Source organism: Passer domesticus, chromosome 1 (genome assembly GCF_036417665.1).
Source record: "Passer domesticus isolate bPasDom1 chromosome 1, bPasDom1.hap1, whole genome shotgun sequence".
Lineage (NCBI taxonomy): Eukaryota > Metazoa > Chordata > Aves > Passeriformes > Passeridae > Passer > Passer domesticus.
The window spans coordinates 37449267-37468791 of NC_087474.1; the positions used below are offsets into that span (position 1 = coordinate 37449267).

Sequence of the window (19525 nt, forward strand, 5' to 3'; positions counted from 1 at the left end):
TACCAGACGGGTGTTATGAGAGGTTTTCTGTTCCCCTGCTCATCCTCACTGCACTCATCCTTCCTGAATGCTCCTGACTCTTGGAGTTCATTGGGGCATGAGGCACAGCTAGACAGACTAACCTGCTCATCATCACCGTCATCCGGGTGGAAATATTTACTGCTCCCTGTTGGATGTTCCTATCTCACTTGGCAGCCTCACTGAAGGTTATTTCTGTCTTAGCCCTGTCATTTTCACTATTTGTCTGCTTTTTAACCCAATTGAGTGAAATGGAGAAAGCAAAAGAGGAAAAAGAAAGTGGAAAAAGGGGGAAAAAGAAAGGAAGAGCAAAAGAAAGAAAAAGCTTTTGCTAGAAAGGGCAAAACCTCTGTATTAACCTCTGGCAAAGGATATGCTCAAAAAACTGCCTGCAGTACTCACTTCACTGGGGTCAGCACTAGTTGAGTTGGTTGCTCTGCTCTCAGATGTTTCAGTGACATATTATCAGTGTAAAGATGCTTGTCTGGTTGCCTTTTAAACTCCCCAGAAAGTGTGAGGCAGTTTGTTTAGTGTTGCCTGTAAAGTTTGCTGTGAATGTAGTTTGAGGTTGAAGCATGCGTGTCCTCACAATAAATGTACTTTTGAGAGCAAATGAGTAGCACTGCATTACTTTGGACAAGTAGCACTACATTATTTTGATGTGAGACCCATCAATTTTTATAGTAGTTGCAGTATTACAGCACATCTGAAAAGTGGACTATTTATGTTAAAAAACTCTGCAACATACATTGTGGCTTTCAAATATATTGTACCCTGGTTAGAAGTGGATGTGCTGCTTTTTACAAGTAGTGCCATGAATCATGAATTTACTGGATGGTTTCATACTCTGTTAACCCACATGAAGTAATGTGGCTGTGCATTTTAATGACTTACATTTATCTAAGCATAGATAAGCAAAGTGAAAGATCCTGAGGTTATGGGGATCTTTATGTGTCTCACTAAGGGACACAAGACATGCTTTTAAGCTTTATTCATATGAGTCATCCTTACATTTTGCCTTTATCTTCCCCAGAAACCTCTTGTTTTTACCACAGAGTAGGTATAACAAGCAATTTTGGATAATATGCTATTGTACTTTTTCTGTTGCAATTACAAGTTATCCATGTGGTTTGGCATGATTTAGGTCTGCCAGAAGATATTAACACCCTTACGTACACCTGCATGAAGATTCAGGTACTTAAGAAAATTTGGAGATGAGATTCAGTTGTTACATTATTCTTTTTCCTTTTTTTCTTTTTCCTTTTTTTCCCCTTATCATTATCCTGAGGGTGTGCAAGGTTCTATACTCTTGTTGCTGAGGGTATAAAATCCCAGTTCTGTCATCTTTTGCAGAAAAGGACTCAATAGTGTAATTTAATGCATATCTTTGATCCTCAATGGGATCTAAACAGCACTTTGGAGAGTGATTTTTCAACATAATCTTAAAAGCCCTAAAAGCCTGAACGGTATTTGCCCTGCTACAAAGCTGCTGGAATTGCTGCTGTTACCAGAACCTCTGCAAAACACGAGTAGGTAGGGAGATTTAAGTCAGACAACATGCAAGAGAGGGAACTGAAATAGTGATTTCTCAGCCCATTTCCCTTTCACACAGCAGTATACATTCTTGGAGGGAAGTTGGTGTCCTGCTTCAGTGCCATTGCCCTGTCCCGTGGCAAGTTTGCCTTCAGCAGCCATCCCAAATCCAGCTGTTGGAATTGCTCCAGACAGGGTTCATATCTCCAAGTGCAACATGGATTGATTTCCTGTCTAGAAAGCTTTGAGCACCTCTACATTTTGAATTTGTGTTGGTATTTGCAAAACTTAAGCTTCATCAGAACGTTTGTTCGTAGCAATTCCACAATCTCTACAAATTTGTGTAAGGTATTGACAGAAATACCTGCAATGCCCAATATACAATACAATACCTATGGAATTGTCTTCTGCACACCTCAGACAAAGGGGAGTAGGTTCACTTAAGCCTTCTCAGGAAAATGCCTCTCCCTCCAGGAGATGGAGTGAGGCTGCCAGTCTTTGATGCCCACTGACACACTCCACGCTCCCGGCACTGCTTTTGGCTGATCATCTCTGGCACAGGGGCACCAAGAGCCAGAATTGCCACAGCCACTTAAAAACCAAGAGTGTGTCAATGCATCAGGTTCCACAGGAATAGCTCTGCTTCTTCAGCCAGCAAAGCCCCAGCAGTACCAGCATGCATTTTAATACACTAATAGATGTCCACTGTATCAATAAAAAAGATCTATTTTCAGGATTACTGTGATACTTGAAAACGCTTTCCCATCCAAAAAAAAAAAGTTTAAAATAAATTCAAGACAGCTTAATAAAGGAAAATGTAACATAGCTGTAATAATAAAATCTGTTCCATGCTGGAGCATTTGGCTCTGAGTGGGAATTTGGCTGACTTGTGGTCACAGCTCTGCTATTTGGCTTCCATGTTCCAACTTTAAAATAGCTACCCAGCCCTAGGTAATGAACAGCAGGTCCATGCTCCTCACCATTCAGCAGCCTGGATGTATCTTTGTTTCTCTCCATTATTCCGTAAATCTCAGTCTAGCAGGAAGCCTGTACCATGTTCCTCCTCACCTGCTGCTTCCCCATAGCAGAGGCTGCTTTCTGTCAGAGCTGGTTCACATCAGGTGTTCCTTCTGCAATTTTTTTAGACTTCCCAATTATCGTTCCTTCTTTTCCCATCACTCCCAGTTGTGAAGTGAATTTAGAAACTCTGGATGACAACAAGTTCAAGGGATGGGACACTTCTCATTTTCCTCATTCTTATAATTTTTTTCCTTAAAGCTATAATCTGCATGTTTTGCTACTATCAGAAACTGCTTCAGAATCCAATCTGAATTTTTTTCTTTTTCATTTAACATCTTATCAGCTTTGTTCAGTTTATCAAAAAGGACTCTTGGGCTTTCCTCTGCCCAAGTACATGCTGTTGTGGTTTCTACTGAAATTTTGTTTCCTTTTTGAACTTCTTTGTCAAGACATATAGAAGACAGGAAAACTATAAGTACTCCTTATAAATACTCATTAAAATTATAAATACTCATTCTTTAATAATCCATATTTGAGTAGATTTGTCAAATGTGATGAATATTCTGGAAAATGACTGAAACACTTTTAATTTGGTAAAACAATATTATTTTGGCCAGTTTTAAGAGACTGGCTAAGCCCTGCTACTTTGATTCTTTCCTGGCACCCACAGGCTACCAGGTGCAATGTCACAACACAGTACTATCAGACATACAACAAAACAATCTCATTTTCCCATATATCCTTTTGTAAGCAGCAGAGGGTCATGTAAACAATGAAATTGCTCTGTTGTCTGAGATTATTTATATTCTTTAGCTTGGAGCTGGTTTTTTCCCTTTTCTTCATAGTTTGTATACTGTACTCTGTCAGGAAGTGGGCAGGTTTCTGGGCTGTTTCAGCACAATGGAAAATGCTTTCTTTGTATCTGAAGCAGGAAAATACTCTATGCCATGTCACTCAAGCATGGCAACAACTAACACAGAGTGAATGAAAGTTGAAGCAGCCAGGAAGCAGTTCAGGGGATAATGGGTTTTGGTTTGTTCAGAGCTGCAACATAACCTTTCTGCCCCTTTTTACATCTCTGGCGTGAGTTGTCTCCAGATGAGCTCGCTCAGGAGCCTCTGGCTCAGCAAAGACAAAGTGCAGTGTGGGGTTGCTCTGGTGCCTTGGTGCTGCTGGATGGGGAGCAGAGCAAATGGATGTTTGGCATAAAGGCCATCCTAAGAAGTTGTCCTAAGGGAGCATGAAAGGAAAATGCAGCATAAAACTGATGGGGCTTGTTCTGCTCTCAGTGAGTGCAGAATGACTTCGTCAAAGATGGGGCTGTCTTGAGAAAAACATGAGCAAAGAGATCTCATCAACTGCGACAAAGTTCTTTTGCAAGAAAGTACTTGTGTATCTATAAATACTGTATGTTCCCCTCCCTGTTCTGCAGAACTTGCTACATAGGTAAATTTACATATTTGCACTGATTGTATCACAGAATCTGGAGCTGATATTTACAAATTCTTGGTAATCCATAAGTGCTTTCTCTTTCTATTCCATTTAAAAGATACTATGCTATAGCAGTTATGCTGCAGTGTGCATACAATACTAACTTTTATTCTGTAGTTTGGATCACTTACAGCTTCTCATACTCTGAGCTGAACACACAGTTCCAATATGTTAGAGGCATTCAGGCACCTAAAGCTGCTGGCTGACAGCTGGCAGGATTTTCAGTACTTCCCATGGGATTTACACATCTGAAGTCTCTCTAGGAGCCTCTCAGCACTGCCAGGAAGAGCCTTGCTATACATCTGGTCTTTAAATATTTGCAGACACATGCACCTATATGTCTTCAACTCTGTGGACATTATCTGTATAAACATGGTATTAAACAGATGTGAATGCAACAAATGCAGCATCACGTTATGAAAATTGCATTTAGATATGCATTGAAATAGAATTAATTTCCTTTGCCATGAAAAGCTGATGAAACTGTTACAAGATTTGTTCTTATCAGTTGACTAAGTCCCCTCAACATGAACTCATAACTGCGGGGATTATTATAACAGCAGGGGAAACATTTGTGAACTGTCATCCCTTTAGTAGTTCTCAGGAAAATATGTCTTGGAATATCTCCTAATTATGTGTGCAGGGGGAGGAGGCTTGGATCAGGATTACTATTGATGTTGGCCTAAATCATTGCTCTTTTCAGTTGCACTTTGACAACACCTTATGGGTAGAAGACCATTATTTGTGAGCATAGAGGCTTTTAGTTTGTTTAGATTTAGGCTATTCAAAGCTCACAAGACTTCATTAAAAAGATTAACACAACTATAGAACTAAGATCGTTTAGAAATACTTTGTTTTAAACCCCCCATTATGGTTTCAGAAGTCTACAGTCTAATTTTCTTTTTTTCTGAAAAATGTCTGGAAATATTTACATGAGAAAATTGGTGGGTTTATGTAATTTAGAAAGCAAATGGTAGGGATTATTTTTAAAAATAAAATCTGGATTTTGTGGTATCCAAGCATGATGCAGTCATTAGCTATAGCTCCACATGCCAGTCACACACACACTTACCCTGTTCCTTTTTTTTTCTGATGTATCTGGAGCTCTGCAAAGAATAATGAGTGGAAGGAGTACAGTGACTCCCTAGCAGCAGACCAGTGCTACTCACTGAGTCAGATACATTACCTGCAACTGCTCATACCTCAGTGGTTCAGAGAAAAGTGTAAAAATCCCTCAAAGCACTTTACTCACACAGTAATACACAGGAGAGGAAATTCCCTCTTAGCCACAGCTAACAGATTATGTGCTGAAGCATGACCTTCATGCCATTGCAGTGGTAGCACAGGTGGTGCATGGCTACCAAGTTTTCTAATTCTTTTTTGAGTTTCCTAAATCACCTTGTAGTATTCCTACACTATACTTTTTGTGTGTGCTTAAAAATTTGATGTATGAAGCATCTTCTTCTTTTAACTTTTTCTACATGTGGTGGGGGTTTGTTTGTGTTCTTTTCTTGCCATGGAAAAGATGAACAAGACCACTTTTTCTTTTTTTTTTTAATCTTCTTTACCAAATTACCTGTCACATCTTATTTTGTGGATTTTTTCCATCTCGAAGAAATCACCTTAGATTTCAACCATTCCTTAAATGGAAAAGCTTTGACCATGCTGTTAAAGATTTCTTGTCCTTTTCAGTAATGTTTCTGCTCCTAATTTTTTGCTTAAGGAGATGTGAGAAAAATTGAACTTCAGACATAATAATACCCAACCATCCATTTATTAAATGTCATCTGATTAAATCAGAGATTGACTAAAATCCAAATCAGTAAAGAGGCTTTGTATATCTGTGACAAGAAGTAAATGTAAAGGGATGTAACTGGCACTCAAAAGAAAAAAGAGTCTTGTCACAACACTTAACTGTTCATCATTTTTATTATTCCTCAGAAAGGGTTTCTAGAACATCTAAAATACAGTCTTATTACAAAATGAAAGTAAAGCTGGAAAAATATACACCTGACTTTTGGGTTTGGTTTTTTTACATAAAACTTATGAAAGCTATATGATAGATATACATACCAGGCTTTTAAAAGTTGGTTGACTTCTGCTCAGGTTTCTGCACAGAGTTTCTTTAAGCTTAGGCTCAACCATCATTAAATTAAAAGTCCTTGAGAAAATGCATGAGTGATGGATGCTACAAGTACAAAAGGTTACAATTAATTTTCTTTCCAATAAACATGTACAATTTAAAATGCTACCAGTGGAGGTTTCCTATGCCCATTAGATCAGAGAGAAGACAGGTACTCCAGTGCATACACATAATAAATCTTTGTATGAACCAAGACCAAAATAAGTCAGCAACATTGAATGTTTATCAATGTGAAGTATTTAAATAAAGCTCTTTGTTATTTCTCATATATAAAATACAGATTTCTAGCTTAATTTCAGTGAGGTCCAAGATAAAAAGTAAACTGCCTTTTATAATACATTCTAATATTATACAGTCATTAAATGTATTTTCTTTATTTCATGCAGGTTTTGTCTGCCAATACAGACATGTCTTTAGTCACATTGGAATTTTTTTTCCTTGAATGAAGTAGATACATCACTTGCAGGCTTGACCCATTCTACTGAATATATTTTTCTGACTAATATAACTGTAAATATTTAAAGGAAAAATACATAAAATTAGACAATCAATAGATTTAGACATCACATTCTAATTTTAAAATAACTTAATCTAATATTCATTGTTCCCAGTCAGTAAAAATACCGCAAATCTCAGATGGAGTAAACTGGCATCAGTCCTGCTGAGCTTTTGTACTCCAGATTTTTCATTTAGACTTTATTCCATTTTTTCTAAGTGGGGGTTTGTTTTGTGTGTTTGTTGATTTTCTTTTTCTCTGTGTACCTTTTTTAATATGAAGGCAAGAACAGATTTTCAAATTTCTTGCCATACGTTTCCAACTGCCTAAGAACCACCCTCAGGACCCTAATTAGCACATCTATTTTTAAGACTGATTTTTCCTGTTCCTAAAATACAATTATTTTTGTTTCACCATAGAAATCACACTGCTCCACATTCTTTAAGCTCCTGAAAGGAAACCTGCTGCATTTGGCTAACAGATTCCCAATAAGAATGTAGAATCAATCCTGAAAAGCAAAATTTATAAGCCTGGATATGTTAGCTATTAAATCATTTTGTCTCTCACTTTCTTGCATAAGATTTCAGAAATTAGTATTCCTGAGTCATTCAGATTCTACCTTCAGAGATGATTTACACTGCTGCAAGACATGTCTCTCGTATTTTGCATGGCTAATTTTCTACTTTATTCAGCAGGGGAGGAGGAAACGGTTGTTTGTTTTTTACAGTTTTGCAGATCTATCAAAGGCAACAAATAAAACAAATTATATGCAGTGTGTGTTTCAAAATCCCTATTTTCACAGCAAATTAAGTTCAGGTGCATTAGATGGAGTTGTAGACAGTTACTTAAATACCAAAATATATGGTGTAGTTGTCCCAAATTTAAGGATGGGCTGTACTGTAAGATTTCATATTCATGTGGAATACAGAAATAGAGCTTTGATTAATAAATTGTTTGTAGAATTTTCCATCTGTACAAGGCTTAGAAAAAGGCCCTTCTATGGAGTGGAGCATTTACAACTCCGAGATTAATTTGATTTCAGAAAATTCTCAGGGGCTGGAATCCTTGTTGCTTGGGTGTTTATAATATTGATTAGATAAAGTGGCTGTATAAAGTGGCATGAAAGTAGAACTTACTGTAAGACATAATATTATACTAGCAGAAGGAATTCCTTAATAACCTTTCGTGTCTTTTTCATCTCTACCTTGCTTAGATTTTTTCTACAGCTCAATCTCAGAACTCTTTATGCCAATGCCTAAACTCATTTTGCAACGTGATTATCATTTAGTCAGGCATGCCTGTGGAGTCAATGTGACCCCTCAGGCAGGAAAGATAAGATTTCCAAATAAAGTTATTTTAACTGTTACTAAATAAGAAATTATTGCTGTAAAATATCACCAATTGAATCTTTTTTCAGCAATGCCATGTAACTTCATTGCAACTAATCCAGGAGTAAAACTTGTCTACATGATGAGTGCTACTTATTTTGTTTCACCTTCACCTTTTGTTTTTTCCTTCTAGTCCTATTAGAACCTGTTCATAATTGGGCATAATTATATTCATGCTCTGAAGTTAATCTAGAAGTGGATAGTCCAGTTGGTTGCTAAAATGGGGTTGTTTTCTCACTCACCTGCTGATTCCTCAGTCATTACCTGTATAGGCAGGGAAGGGAGAGGCTGACTGCTTTTTGTGTTATTGGGTAACAGTAGGAGGTGTGCTCATGCGAGGCACACCTAAGTTCCTATTCCTGTTCCAATGGATGTTCAACCTGCCACGGGATTTCAGGCCCTGGGCTATGAAAGAGTTTCATTTAGTAGGCCTTTAGAAGGGATAAAATTCTTCACTAACCCCGCCTTTTGTAAATAAAGGCCTTTTGTATTCTTTTGACATTTTTATAGGATTCTTAATAGCAGTTTTGGATTTAAATTTGACAAATTAATAATGAGGTTTGTATTTACATTTGACAAATTAATTATGAGATTTAATCGGACAAGAAGGGGAAAATCAGATTAAACAAAAATAAGCAGCATTCATAGCAGATGTAGGCTTTTCTGTTTTTTAAGAATGAATTGCAATGAAGGTATAATGGGATAGATTCAAGAGCAGGATTTAGATGACTTCTGCATCTGACCTAAAATGGGTGTGTTTAAGTTGAAGATTTTTGATATTGCTCACATTCAAACACTCTTCTAAAAGTGAAATGGCTTTAGGACTCATTTTTCCCTTAGTGTCTAGAAGCCTCTCAGTGGTCTAAAAGACCAGACCATGCAGTAACACCTCCTTCCTTCCTGTCCTCTGCAAGTCCACATGGAAAATGGATCCCATAGGAGCTCCTAGTTTTCTTTGCAGAGCAATCTACCTTTGGTACGTGTGATTGTAGGATGTCTGATTCCTCACAAAGCATGGTCACAGAGAGTAGCTTTACCCTCAGTTGCTTAGGGGTTAAACTGTTTGCTCAGGATGTATAAGACCCATAGGTCAATCCTTTGCCTGGAGGAGGTGATTAGTGGGAAATAAGGAGAGACAAATCCAGAGAAAAACCGGTTCCATTATTTTTAGACGGAAGAAATGCCAAACACATGAGCATTCCTACAGAATGCTATCCCTCTCTCAGTGAATCTTCAGACACATGAAAAAAATCACATCCATGGTGCTTTTCTGAAAATACACTTATGACCCTATGGATAAAAGCCAGTTTAATTATGGGTCTTAGCATTTTGGTTGCTTAACAACATGTTGAGATCCGAGAACTGTGATTTTCTTATTATCCACTCACAGCCATCTTCCACAAGGTAAATGCATATTGCTGTAGCTTCTTCAAATTTTATCAAACCACATGCCATGTAATGTCTTTCAAATTAAGTTCTACAGTTACTAACACCATTTTATTAATTTTTTTCTAATAGCAACGACTGCTTCCCAATTGAGTAAGTTATTATGAACAGACACATTGCTAATGTATCTGTGCTTTTAATATTGAGATGCATCCAAGCATCAAAGTGAAGTGTATTATTTTAGAATTTTAATTGTTCCAGCATACTGGCACATCTAATAGGTGCATGTTCTTCCTTAATTAAAGACAACTCTTCAAGATCAGTACACTGTGCCTCGCTGATCCATGATTGCCTCAGCTAACTCCCAGTCAGCCAGTAAAGTTTATAGAAATCCTGCTAAAAACTGAAGACTGAAAAAAAATCTTTCTCTTTAAACAAGAATGATTTCCCTTGGCACGATACAGAGATGAATCACTGCCAACACTTTCCTTTAAGAGCTGCGTTAATAAAATTGGGCCAGATAATACTCCTTATTTCTGAAACATCTTTTTCTTAGGCAGCCTCATATTTCACATGGGTCTGTGGTAGGTAGCCTGACAGCAATCAAACACAAGTCTAGAGAGAGTAATGAATTTCTCCCTCCATGCTTACAAAATGGATGTATTAGTAAATGGATGTTTCCTAACCTAGATATGCAGAGCTCTTTTATTTTTGAAGATAGGTAACATTTTTTTTCTCCAGACAACAGTTTGGACATTGTAATCAACTCACGTATGCCTTAATATTTGTGTAACTGCAATCATTGTGCAAACTTAACAGAAGTCAAATGTATTTCTGGCAATCCTACAGAGCTCAAAATTTTGAGTCAAGTCATGGATGGCAGCCTTTTTTGTGATGTACATCTGTACAGCCACGTTTATGAAGGTATCTAGATACCTTGCCTGGGTGATGGAAAAGCTTTAGTCCAGCTTTACAGATGGGAAGCTAAAGCACCGCTGTAAGACCACTTGACTTTCTTTCTATATATATTAGAATGTTTCTGTAGAATGTTGAGAAGTGAGCAGACAAATCTGTTAAACTAGTTCCTGAAATGAGAAGCAGACTTCATTATATGTCATATTATATGGTTTCTACTGTGAACTATAATTTCTAAAATTGATACTAGCTTCACTGAATTTTTCCTAGTACACATTTGATCTTTCTAGAATGTTCTCTATTCTCCTCTAGCGAGAACCATTTTTATTTACTGAAAAAACTAATTTTATTTGTTCTCTTTTTGTAATACAGTGTTCATTGATCACTTTATCATTCTTCTGCATTGCTTTCAAAGAGCCCCGCAGATTGTTAAATACGTTCTATGTGGACAGTTGAAATTGTGATTTTGTGAAAGTCGGGAATAAATTGTAGTTCAGCTTGTAGGCTGTGTAAAGCAATTCAGAGCCCTGCTACCACCCTTTGTTCTGCCTTGAATCACGCTGTTGTTACAGCTCGTGCGCGTGTGTTGATCAGGCTCCCGACCGCGAGCTCGTTTTATTGCTGCACAAACAGGGATTAGCGCTGCCGCGCTCCTTTTCACTCGTGCCCTGGGTTTCAGCACTCTTTTCAAAGGTGAAAGGTTAGTGGAGTAATTCAGTGGGCCACTTCACCTGTCTCTGCCCCCAAAGAATTACTTACTCTCTGCATTATTATTAATGATAGCAAAAGAGAGCAACACTGCCGCTCTAAGATCACTGAGGGATGCTGTGATGCATTTCACATATCTCATTTTCTACAACAAGACCCACAGTATCCTTGACATGGTCTTCTAGCAGTTCGCTGAGTTTGAAACAGGTGATATGTGGCTAACTATGAAAACTTCCCAAGGCAAAGTGACACAATAAATAAAATTACTCACAAACAATTCATCTTCTCTTAATCCCTTCCTCTTGCAGTGCTAAATTGTTCTGTGACATATTTGGTGTAGCTTGTCTCATGCTGCCTTTGCAGTTTGCACTGACTGATGTTTTTATAACACTAACCTAGATAGCACTGAAAAAAACATAAGAAAGTATAATTGCATATTAAATAATTTTTAAATTAACTTTAAGGGTGGTTTTGGTGTGAATCAAACTGTCACCATTTGCTCTTAAGAAAACTGGTATTTCAGTGAAGTGTTAGTTTCTGCATTTGTCCCAGTCATAACTTGAATTTATTATTTTTTAGTTTGCCTTTTGGGTCTAAAAGATTGATACAATAATAAAATCAACAAAAATTGGATTCTGAAATCTTGGCTTTCATTGGAAGCCAGTGTGGGAATATATTCTGTCCTGCACTGCTATTTGCAATGAAAGCACCAAACAAAACATAGTTACTGAAAGTAAGAACTTTTATTCTGGAGAGGTTTGGTTTTGGGGTAACCAGTCCTGCCTAAACTGCTGTATAAAGATGACTCCAATGCAGGTATCCTGAAGATCACATACAGAGCACATCAACTTTTCCTTAAAAAAAAGAGCTGAAGCATGCCACGTTTTTTTAATTGAAAAACAAATACAGCATAATATCTCATAAGAGAGGCTGTCCTAAAAGAAACAAACAGAAACTCTTCTAAATGTGTAACTGAAGTTAAAATAACTAGAAAATTACTTGTTTCATGTCACACATCCAGTCCAAAGAATAGGAAACGTTTCATTTTTGCTGACTGATGTTCCAGTACAGGTAGTTCTGTAGATCCTCTCAATGGGGTGCTTTCACACCTATGAGCATGGAGTCATTTTGTTCAGGAGAAGGAATAAGACCTTTCAAATTACATCTAACCTTTGGAAATTCTTCCACTTCAATTCTGCTCTTTAGCTGGAGCTCAGCTCTTTACAGCCTGATACAAAGCTGAATCTAAACTGGACCAAGGAAAAAAAAGTACATTCTAAATATTTGGCTGAATAAACTGTGAGATTTTTATAGGGCTGTGGCTTTTTTAGGTTTTAAGGTACTCCAGAAATCTTCTGAGAACCCACTTGTGGTGATGTTATAACTGGCTCCATCAGCTGTTCTTTATTAAAACTGCAAAATACTGCAATGGAAATAAAGTTCTACTTTATAAATCCTCATAAAAAATATATAAAATGCATACAAACACCCGTAATGTACGTTTTAAGTCTAAATGTGTGTGTCTTTAACCATGTTGGCATTACCGATTGGAATTTCATTGTATATTGTGTGGTTGATGGGGAAGGCACATTGAAATCAAGCTGTTAAACACACCATCTCCGTTTTTTATTTCACTAGAGTATGTTTGCTGTATTTTTAAAAGAGCATTGCAAAGCCCAGGAGATGAATTCTGCTCTGAAATTGCTATTTGCTGACATAGAAATAGCTGTAAAAATACAAGCTGAGAAAAATACAGTGTAGCAATATATTTTCATTTATTTGGGGGGAAAGTAGTTTTTAAGAAAGAATTATAGTCTGCCTTCTGAATGATAAAGCAGTTTAACTGGCATTAAACACAGCTGAAATTTTGTAATGACCAAACCTCAGCTCATCCAAATCCCCAATAGCATTAACTCCCTAGAATTGAACTGTAAATTTGATTAGCCTTACAATAGACATGAGACACAAATGTTCTTCCTTATACAGTCATATTAAGAGGCTGCAAAAGAAGATGACAAGGTATTGTCAAGCAGTGCATCCAACCTTTTTAAGCTAGGGACAAGCTCCAGCTCACCCAGCTTTCAAAATCACATAAATACAGGGCAATTTCATGAATTCTAATATAACATGAGGATTACATATGGTGAGGTGAGGAGGGATTTAGCAGCTGCAGTCTTGCTGTAAATCATCCAGAAGATTTTTTTCATAGTCTAATTCTTTAGATTGACATTTTCCTTGTAAACTACATTGCTGAACCATAGCTTCTGTCCTTGCCTGTATAATACGGTGCCTTTTTTATACATTTTTGTTACTCATACACTGTCCTCTGATGTGAAATTTGATCCTGTAATTCCTGGTGTGCTAATATTTTGCATGGAGTTAATCAGAGTACAGGATAAAAAAATTTCCTTTGCACAAGTTAAAGGTTATGGAGGCGTCCTAGGGTGGGGTTTTAGAAGGAACAGTAAATTACAAGGCCTAAAGATTTCTGGGTCCACAGAGTTGCAGCAGCTCCTCCAGGCTGGCACAGCCACCAGCACCCCAAAGGCTGGGAAGCCCATTCCTGCCCATAGGACAGGGAAGGAGCTGTGCACAGAGAGTGCCATCCCAGCTCTCAAGCCAGCCACCACACATCTGGTGATCTCCTGCCAGGCCATGAGTTGCATAGATATGCTTTTGTATTAATTTATTGTGGGTTTATTTTAATTTCTTTCACAAAATTGTTTCATCAACACATTCCTGGCATAGCTTTATATTCCTATCCCCTGGTAATTGTTGTCATTTGGACACAGTCCTGTTTAGAGTAAAATTCTGAAATTAACCCTGACTCATTGATGAATCATGCTACTTCTTTAAGGAAAAAAAAAAAAAAAAAAACATTAAAAAATAGAGCAGTTGACTAGTTATAGAAACAAATTCTAGCATCAAGATTAAAACCGCAGATATATACAAATGGAAAATAAGAAAGCTTTCTGGTAGTGGGAAATGGAAACAAAAGAAAAATGTGGTTATGAATTTTGAGATCCAATTTTCCTTTTCATCTCTTAATAAGATAATTTATGCAGTAGTTGTTTTATAAATACATATTTGGCCCTACTAATGGATATTTCACAATAACCCTTAAACAGTGCAGCCCAGCTGAGCACCAGGTGGTGCTCAGCCATGTGCTACATAGCATAAGGGGGTAAATGGGGACCATTGTTTCTTCCTCATACTTGGTGTTTTGTAGAATTTCTTCCTCATACTTGATATTTTGTAGGACTAGGGCACTCTAACAAAGGCTTGTGCATGTTGGGCGTTAAATCTTTTAATTGTTTTAATTAAGATGCTTCAATGTATCTTGTAATCTCTGTGTTACGGCCCGTCACGGCAAATTACGCAGCAGCGGTGACTCGTGACTCATGGAGAGTTGAGAGATGTGTCTCCTTGGACCTGCTGGCTGGAGCTGCCCACACAGCTGCAGGGAGAGACCAGTGGCATTTCTGGAGCTCACACATTGTCCTTACATCCCGTGGCACAAATGCAGCGTGCTGCCTCAAACTGGCCGCTGCTCCCCTGCTTGGGTGGCTCTGGTCTGAAGGTTACATTTCCCTCCTCGCCAGCTGTCCTGGCTTCCCAAACAAAGCAGTTGTGCCTCCTGATGGCTTTATGGCTTCACAGCAACTGCTAAAATAAGCCAGTTCTTGAAGCACCTATTAAAGTGTCCTTTTTAAAGTCCTCACACATATTTACGTGTGACACAGCTCCAGACCCTCTGAGAGAGATGTGAAATAGCTGAGCCTCTCTGTCAATAACTGTTTTTCTATTCCTTGAAAGAAATTCCTTGCTCTCAAATGAGCAAGTGGCTTTCCCAAACAGTAGGTTTGGTTTTTTATTCAATATTGTTATAACCAACAAAACACACATCCTGATTGAAAAAAAACAATGTCATTGCTGTAATTACTGAAAGTACCTTTTAGTAGTGTTCGCTTTGCAGCTGGCTGTGGGTGCAGCTGGTCCTGCTCATGCTACAGCAAGCAAGGACCTCTCTTTGCTTCCACAGTCCTGCTTCATACAGGCAGACCCCAGTGCAGGGAGGCACTGGCTTGTGGGAAACACTGAGATAATTGATAGTTGATTGTCAGGTCACTCAGCAGAATTTACACACCTACAACCAAAGCTTTGTAGATCTCAGATATCTGACAGGCCATCACCTCCACTCTTTCAGCTGCCAGACAAAACACTGCAGAGACAGAGGCTTGAACACATGGATAAATACACAGCCCAGTTCTTTACATTACTGGACTTGAACAGATTTCCACACTTTACCAAGAACACCTCTCACTGATTCTCTCACCGCAAAGGAAAGGAGACACTGTCCCATGCTGGAAGGAGGTTGGGGGAAGAGCCTGTACCTTCCAAAGCCTTGTAAAGATGTATGGTTTTGAAATACTTTCTTGATCCTAAAAGGAGATATAGATGAAACCCCACACTAGGAAGCCAAACATTCTAATTATCCTCAAGGTTTGGGGATGATGATGTGATCCTCAGTAGCCTTGCAGTCTATCAAGGAAATCAATTTACTGCTCTCAACGTGAAAGACATGCTTTCTCAGAAGCATTCATCCTGCACATGAAAAAACTTCCATATTTGAACTAGATAAACCTTTACTAGAGCACATCACTGTTCACTGACTCATACAAGGTCTTATAAAGATCTCAGAGGCATCACTTTAAATACACACTAAACCTCAATAAGAACTCGCCGCATTCCAGGTGGCAATGCTGTGATATTCCTGCAACCCTTCCCAGCCAGATGCCTCAGAGGCCAAACCCCACCTTCTCCTACAAGCATGAAAACTAGGATATGCTTCAAATTTTGCTTCAAAGATTCCTTTCAAGTTCAACCCTTAGTCTCCATTTCTCCACAAGTATGTGGAAGTGTTTCTCTGCACAGGGGCCTTGTGTCCGAGGAGGATGTGGGAATTTGCAGCAGTGCTCTCACACTCATCCGCAAGCTGCCATTACACTACAACAAGGTTTTCCTGTTGCTGTTTAAGGAAATATTGTGTGAAGAGAAATGTTTCCCCTTCCTATTGCTCAGGTGCTTCTCAAACCTCATTCCAGCCACAGATAACTTTTTGCTACTTAAGAGCCTGTATTAAGAGCCTGTAGACTGTTAACCTCGTATTTGCACAGGACAAAATCCCTCAGAAAATCCCCTATACAGTTTCTGTTCCTGGCTGTGGAGTTAAAGGTGATATACTTTCCAGTCTATAACTTTTAAACTCTATCTTAGGGCAGATAGGCTTCTTTTACACACACGCATGTAAAAATAATCAAGTCCAGGCCTCAGTGACCCCCTCTGGATATATTAAGATATTAAAGGTAAGCACATGCAGTAAGTGTTTGCAGGACTGAGACTGCAGGGACTTAGTACACTGCAGTCACAGTGATAATTTGTCTTACTAATTTAGAAGGTGGAAACTTAACATTCAAATCACAGGTTCTTCCTGAAAGTGCAGGTTATGCATGGAAAGCAAAAGAACTTTTTCTAGTAGATATTACTCACCAATGTTCAGTGAGATTGGCAGTCAGCCAATCAAACAATTTTTGGCTAAGCCAACATGTTTCCCCTATCATAAACTCTTATCATCAACAACCAAACAAAAAAGCCCAGATTTACTCTGCTTGACAGAAGGCCTGACATCTTGTCCCGGGAAATCCCGTGGTTAACAGTGCAAGCACCACGCTCAGATTACAACTGTACCGAGAAAGTCAATGCTCAGATTGTTCAGTGGCACCATCTTCAGACAACAGCAAAGCTCATTAATACCTGGCTTTCACAAGAAGTCATCTTCATCTGTCCTAAGTCAGGGAAAAGTGTGGTATCAGTGCCTCTGGACTTGCATGGTACAATCTCAGAGCATTTAGTGTCACAGCAGAAATATCAAGAGCTTGTGTTCCCCTCAAAAAAAGGAGGAAACTATAAATTTTGTATGCTTAAAATGAGAAAAAATGTTGTCTGAAAAAAAGTTGATGAAATACAGTCATTTGTGGGAATGTCTTGTTTTGGGTTGTTTTATTTACGAAACTGATTGGTTTTGATTAATTATTTGTGAAGTAATTAGTAGATCTGGACCATATCATTCTGGATATGGTCCAGATCTACTAATTACATTCTGGCCATAGGAATGTTAGAAAGATTCCATAAATTAAATTTTAAAATCCCAAAATTTGGAATTAATTTCTGTTGCTGTGAAAATAGTACTTGCTGCCCTAATTCCTTACATTTCTTTATGCTTTGAAACTAAAAGTATTTTAAAGAAAATGAAACAACATTCAATCTGATAATAGAATTAGAGCTTGTCCTCTTCTTAGGTGAGAATATGAATAGTTGTGGGAGTCTAATACCATAAATAAATTACATCACCTGAAGGTGAGTTTTAGCTCAAAAAAATTTATCAGAACATTTTTTTTAGAACTTTATAAAATTGTTTATGAGACATGTATAGCTAATTGCCATCTCACCTTCATCTCCTTCCTTCCCTGCTTTGAAAACAAAGCTGGTATATGTGGGCACCTTGTTAGACCTGAGAGAACTGAAGGAATGTGGATCTAAAAATGGCTTTTTCGTCCTCCCGGGGCTGGCGCGCATTTCATGGTCTGTGTTTCCTTTTCAGCTGACCCCCTGGTTGGAAGCATTGCCACTCAGTACATGACTAACAGAGCAGAGCACGACAGAATGGCCAGACAGTGGACCAAGCGATACGCCACATAGGAACCTCCTCTAGGATTTGCTGGACCTGTGCAAGCACATTCACTAAGTGCATCAATAGCCCTTCCCTTCATTCTTATTTTTTATTAAATCTTGAACCATTTTGTGACAAAAGGTTGTCCTTACTTCCTTTTTTTGTTTGTTTGTTTCATTTTCGTTTATTTTTATTTTTATTTGTTCTGGGTTTGGTTTTTTTTTGTTCTGTTAACTTGAAAGTTGTTTCCCTCAAATGTAGACAGGGAATTTTGGTTATCAGTGCAAAGAATGTTGGATCTGTAATAGTATAGAGCTTTATCAGAAAGCTTTGTATTAATGTGTGGGGTTGTTTTTTTTTTTTTTCTTTCATGTGGTTTTGGGGAAAACAAACAAATTCAGAATTATATCTCATTTCTACTTAAATGTAGTGTTTAGGGTTATTTTTTTGTACTGAAGTCTTTAATGGTGGGTGCATGCTACTGGGAACAAGTTTTGTATAAAAGCTTAAAATCAAGAATCACTGTGCATTACTAAGACTGTGTTTATCACTAGCCTTCTGTTTCCCACACAAAAGGCTATTGCATTGAACAAATTAATATGTATTTTGATTTACTTAAAAAACAAAAAAAAAAGTGCTTGTAAATTTCTTAGGGACCTGCCACTTTTGACTGTGGATCAGTTGATGTACACTTGTATTATTAAAGCACTCAATAAAACACTGTGGCTGATAAATGCACTTCTTGCAGGACAGTGCTTTTGCGTTTATGCAGCATAGGCTGCTTAGTCCCCACATAATACAAATGCAGGTTAAAAACTATTTTTAGACCTGAACTAGTCACTACTTCTCAACAATGCATTTCTTTACTTAGAATTCTTCATTGTGTCTTTCTTCATGTACAAACATCTTCCAAGTTTCAAGGCCTTTCTTTCATATGTCTGTGCTCAGCCTTACTATTCAGAAGCCTCTTGCTGCATCTTTTATACTGTGGCTTCACTATATCCATCTTGTTACATTTAAAATAGTTGGCAATAAAAATAGCCTTGCAGTGAAAGCAGAATATTGATGTTGATTTTATACAGCAGGCCTCATTTTGCCTTTCTCCAGGCTCTTTGACTGTAAAAGCAACTGTTATTTAAAAAAAAATAAATGAAGGTTTTCGATGGGAAAATTGAGCCCACTGCACCAATCATTCCCAGCACATTCAATGATAAGGGTATTTCTATTCAGATTTGACCTTCAGGCTAATTTTAGATATGCAGCCATGGAGAGAAAACTTCTACTTGGCTAAGGAAATGTGTGGGTGTTGTGATTTAGAAAATATATACTGTGATGCTGATAGCTGAATGTTCTTTGTGTTGCAAGGCCTGTTGGAAAATCCCTGTCTCATACAATTAAATGTTACAGATACAGTGCTTACTTGCCCTCTCCCCTCTCTCCTTGCCTCTTATGTTTAAAGAAGATCTTATCTTAAAGAAGATACATTACAGCAGGGTCACTATAAACAGGGAGACAGGGAGACCCAATCCCATCACACTCCAACCCAATTCCACTGTCATGAAAACTAAAGCAGTCAAGGTGACACCACAGGGTGTCTCTATATCCACCACTGCATTGCTCAGCATTTCCAGGCTCTTTTGTTTTCTCTTGGTCATTTGCTAATAAACTGAGCAGACATTCAGCTTCAATCTGCTGGT

General features: G+C 38.0%; 1 protein-coding gene across 3 annotated transcripts in view; it reads left to right on the forward strand.

Moving 5' to 3' along the window:
• UBE2E2 (ubiquitin conjugating enzyme E2 E2) overlaps positions 1 to 18566 on the forward strand; it is a 201160-nt gene extending 182594 nt beyond the window's left edge. For all 3 annotated transcript variants that reach the window (XM_064414421.1, XM_064414411.1, XM_064414430.1), the window contains one exon: positions 17760 to 18566. In XM_064414421.1, coding sequence (XP_064270491.1) covers positions 17760 to 17857 — 98 coding nt within the window. In that variant the 3' untranslated portion in view covers positions 17858 to 18566. The remainder of the gene's footprint in view (positions 1 to 17759) is intronic.
• Positions 18567 to 19525: the final 959 nt, after the last annotated feature.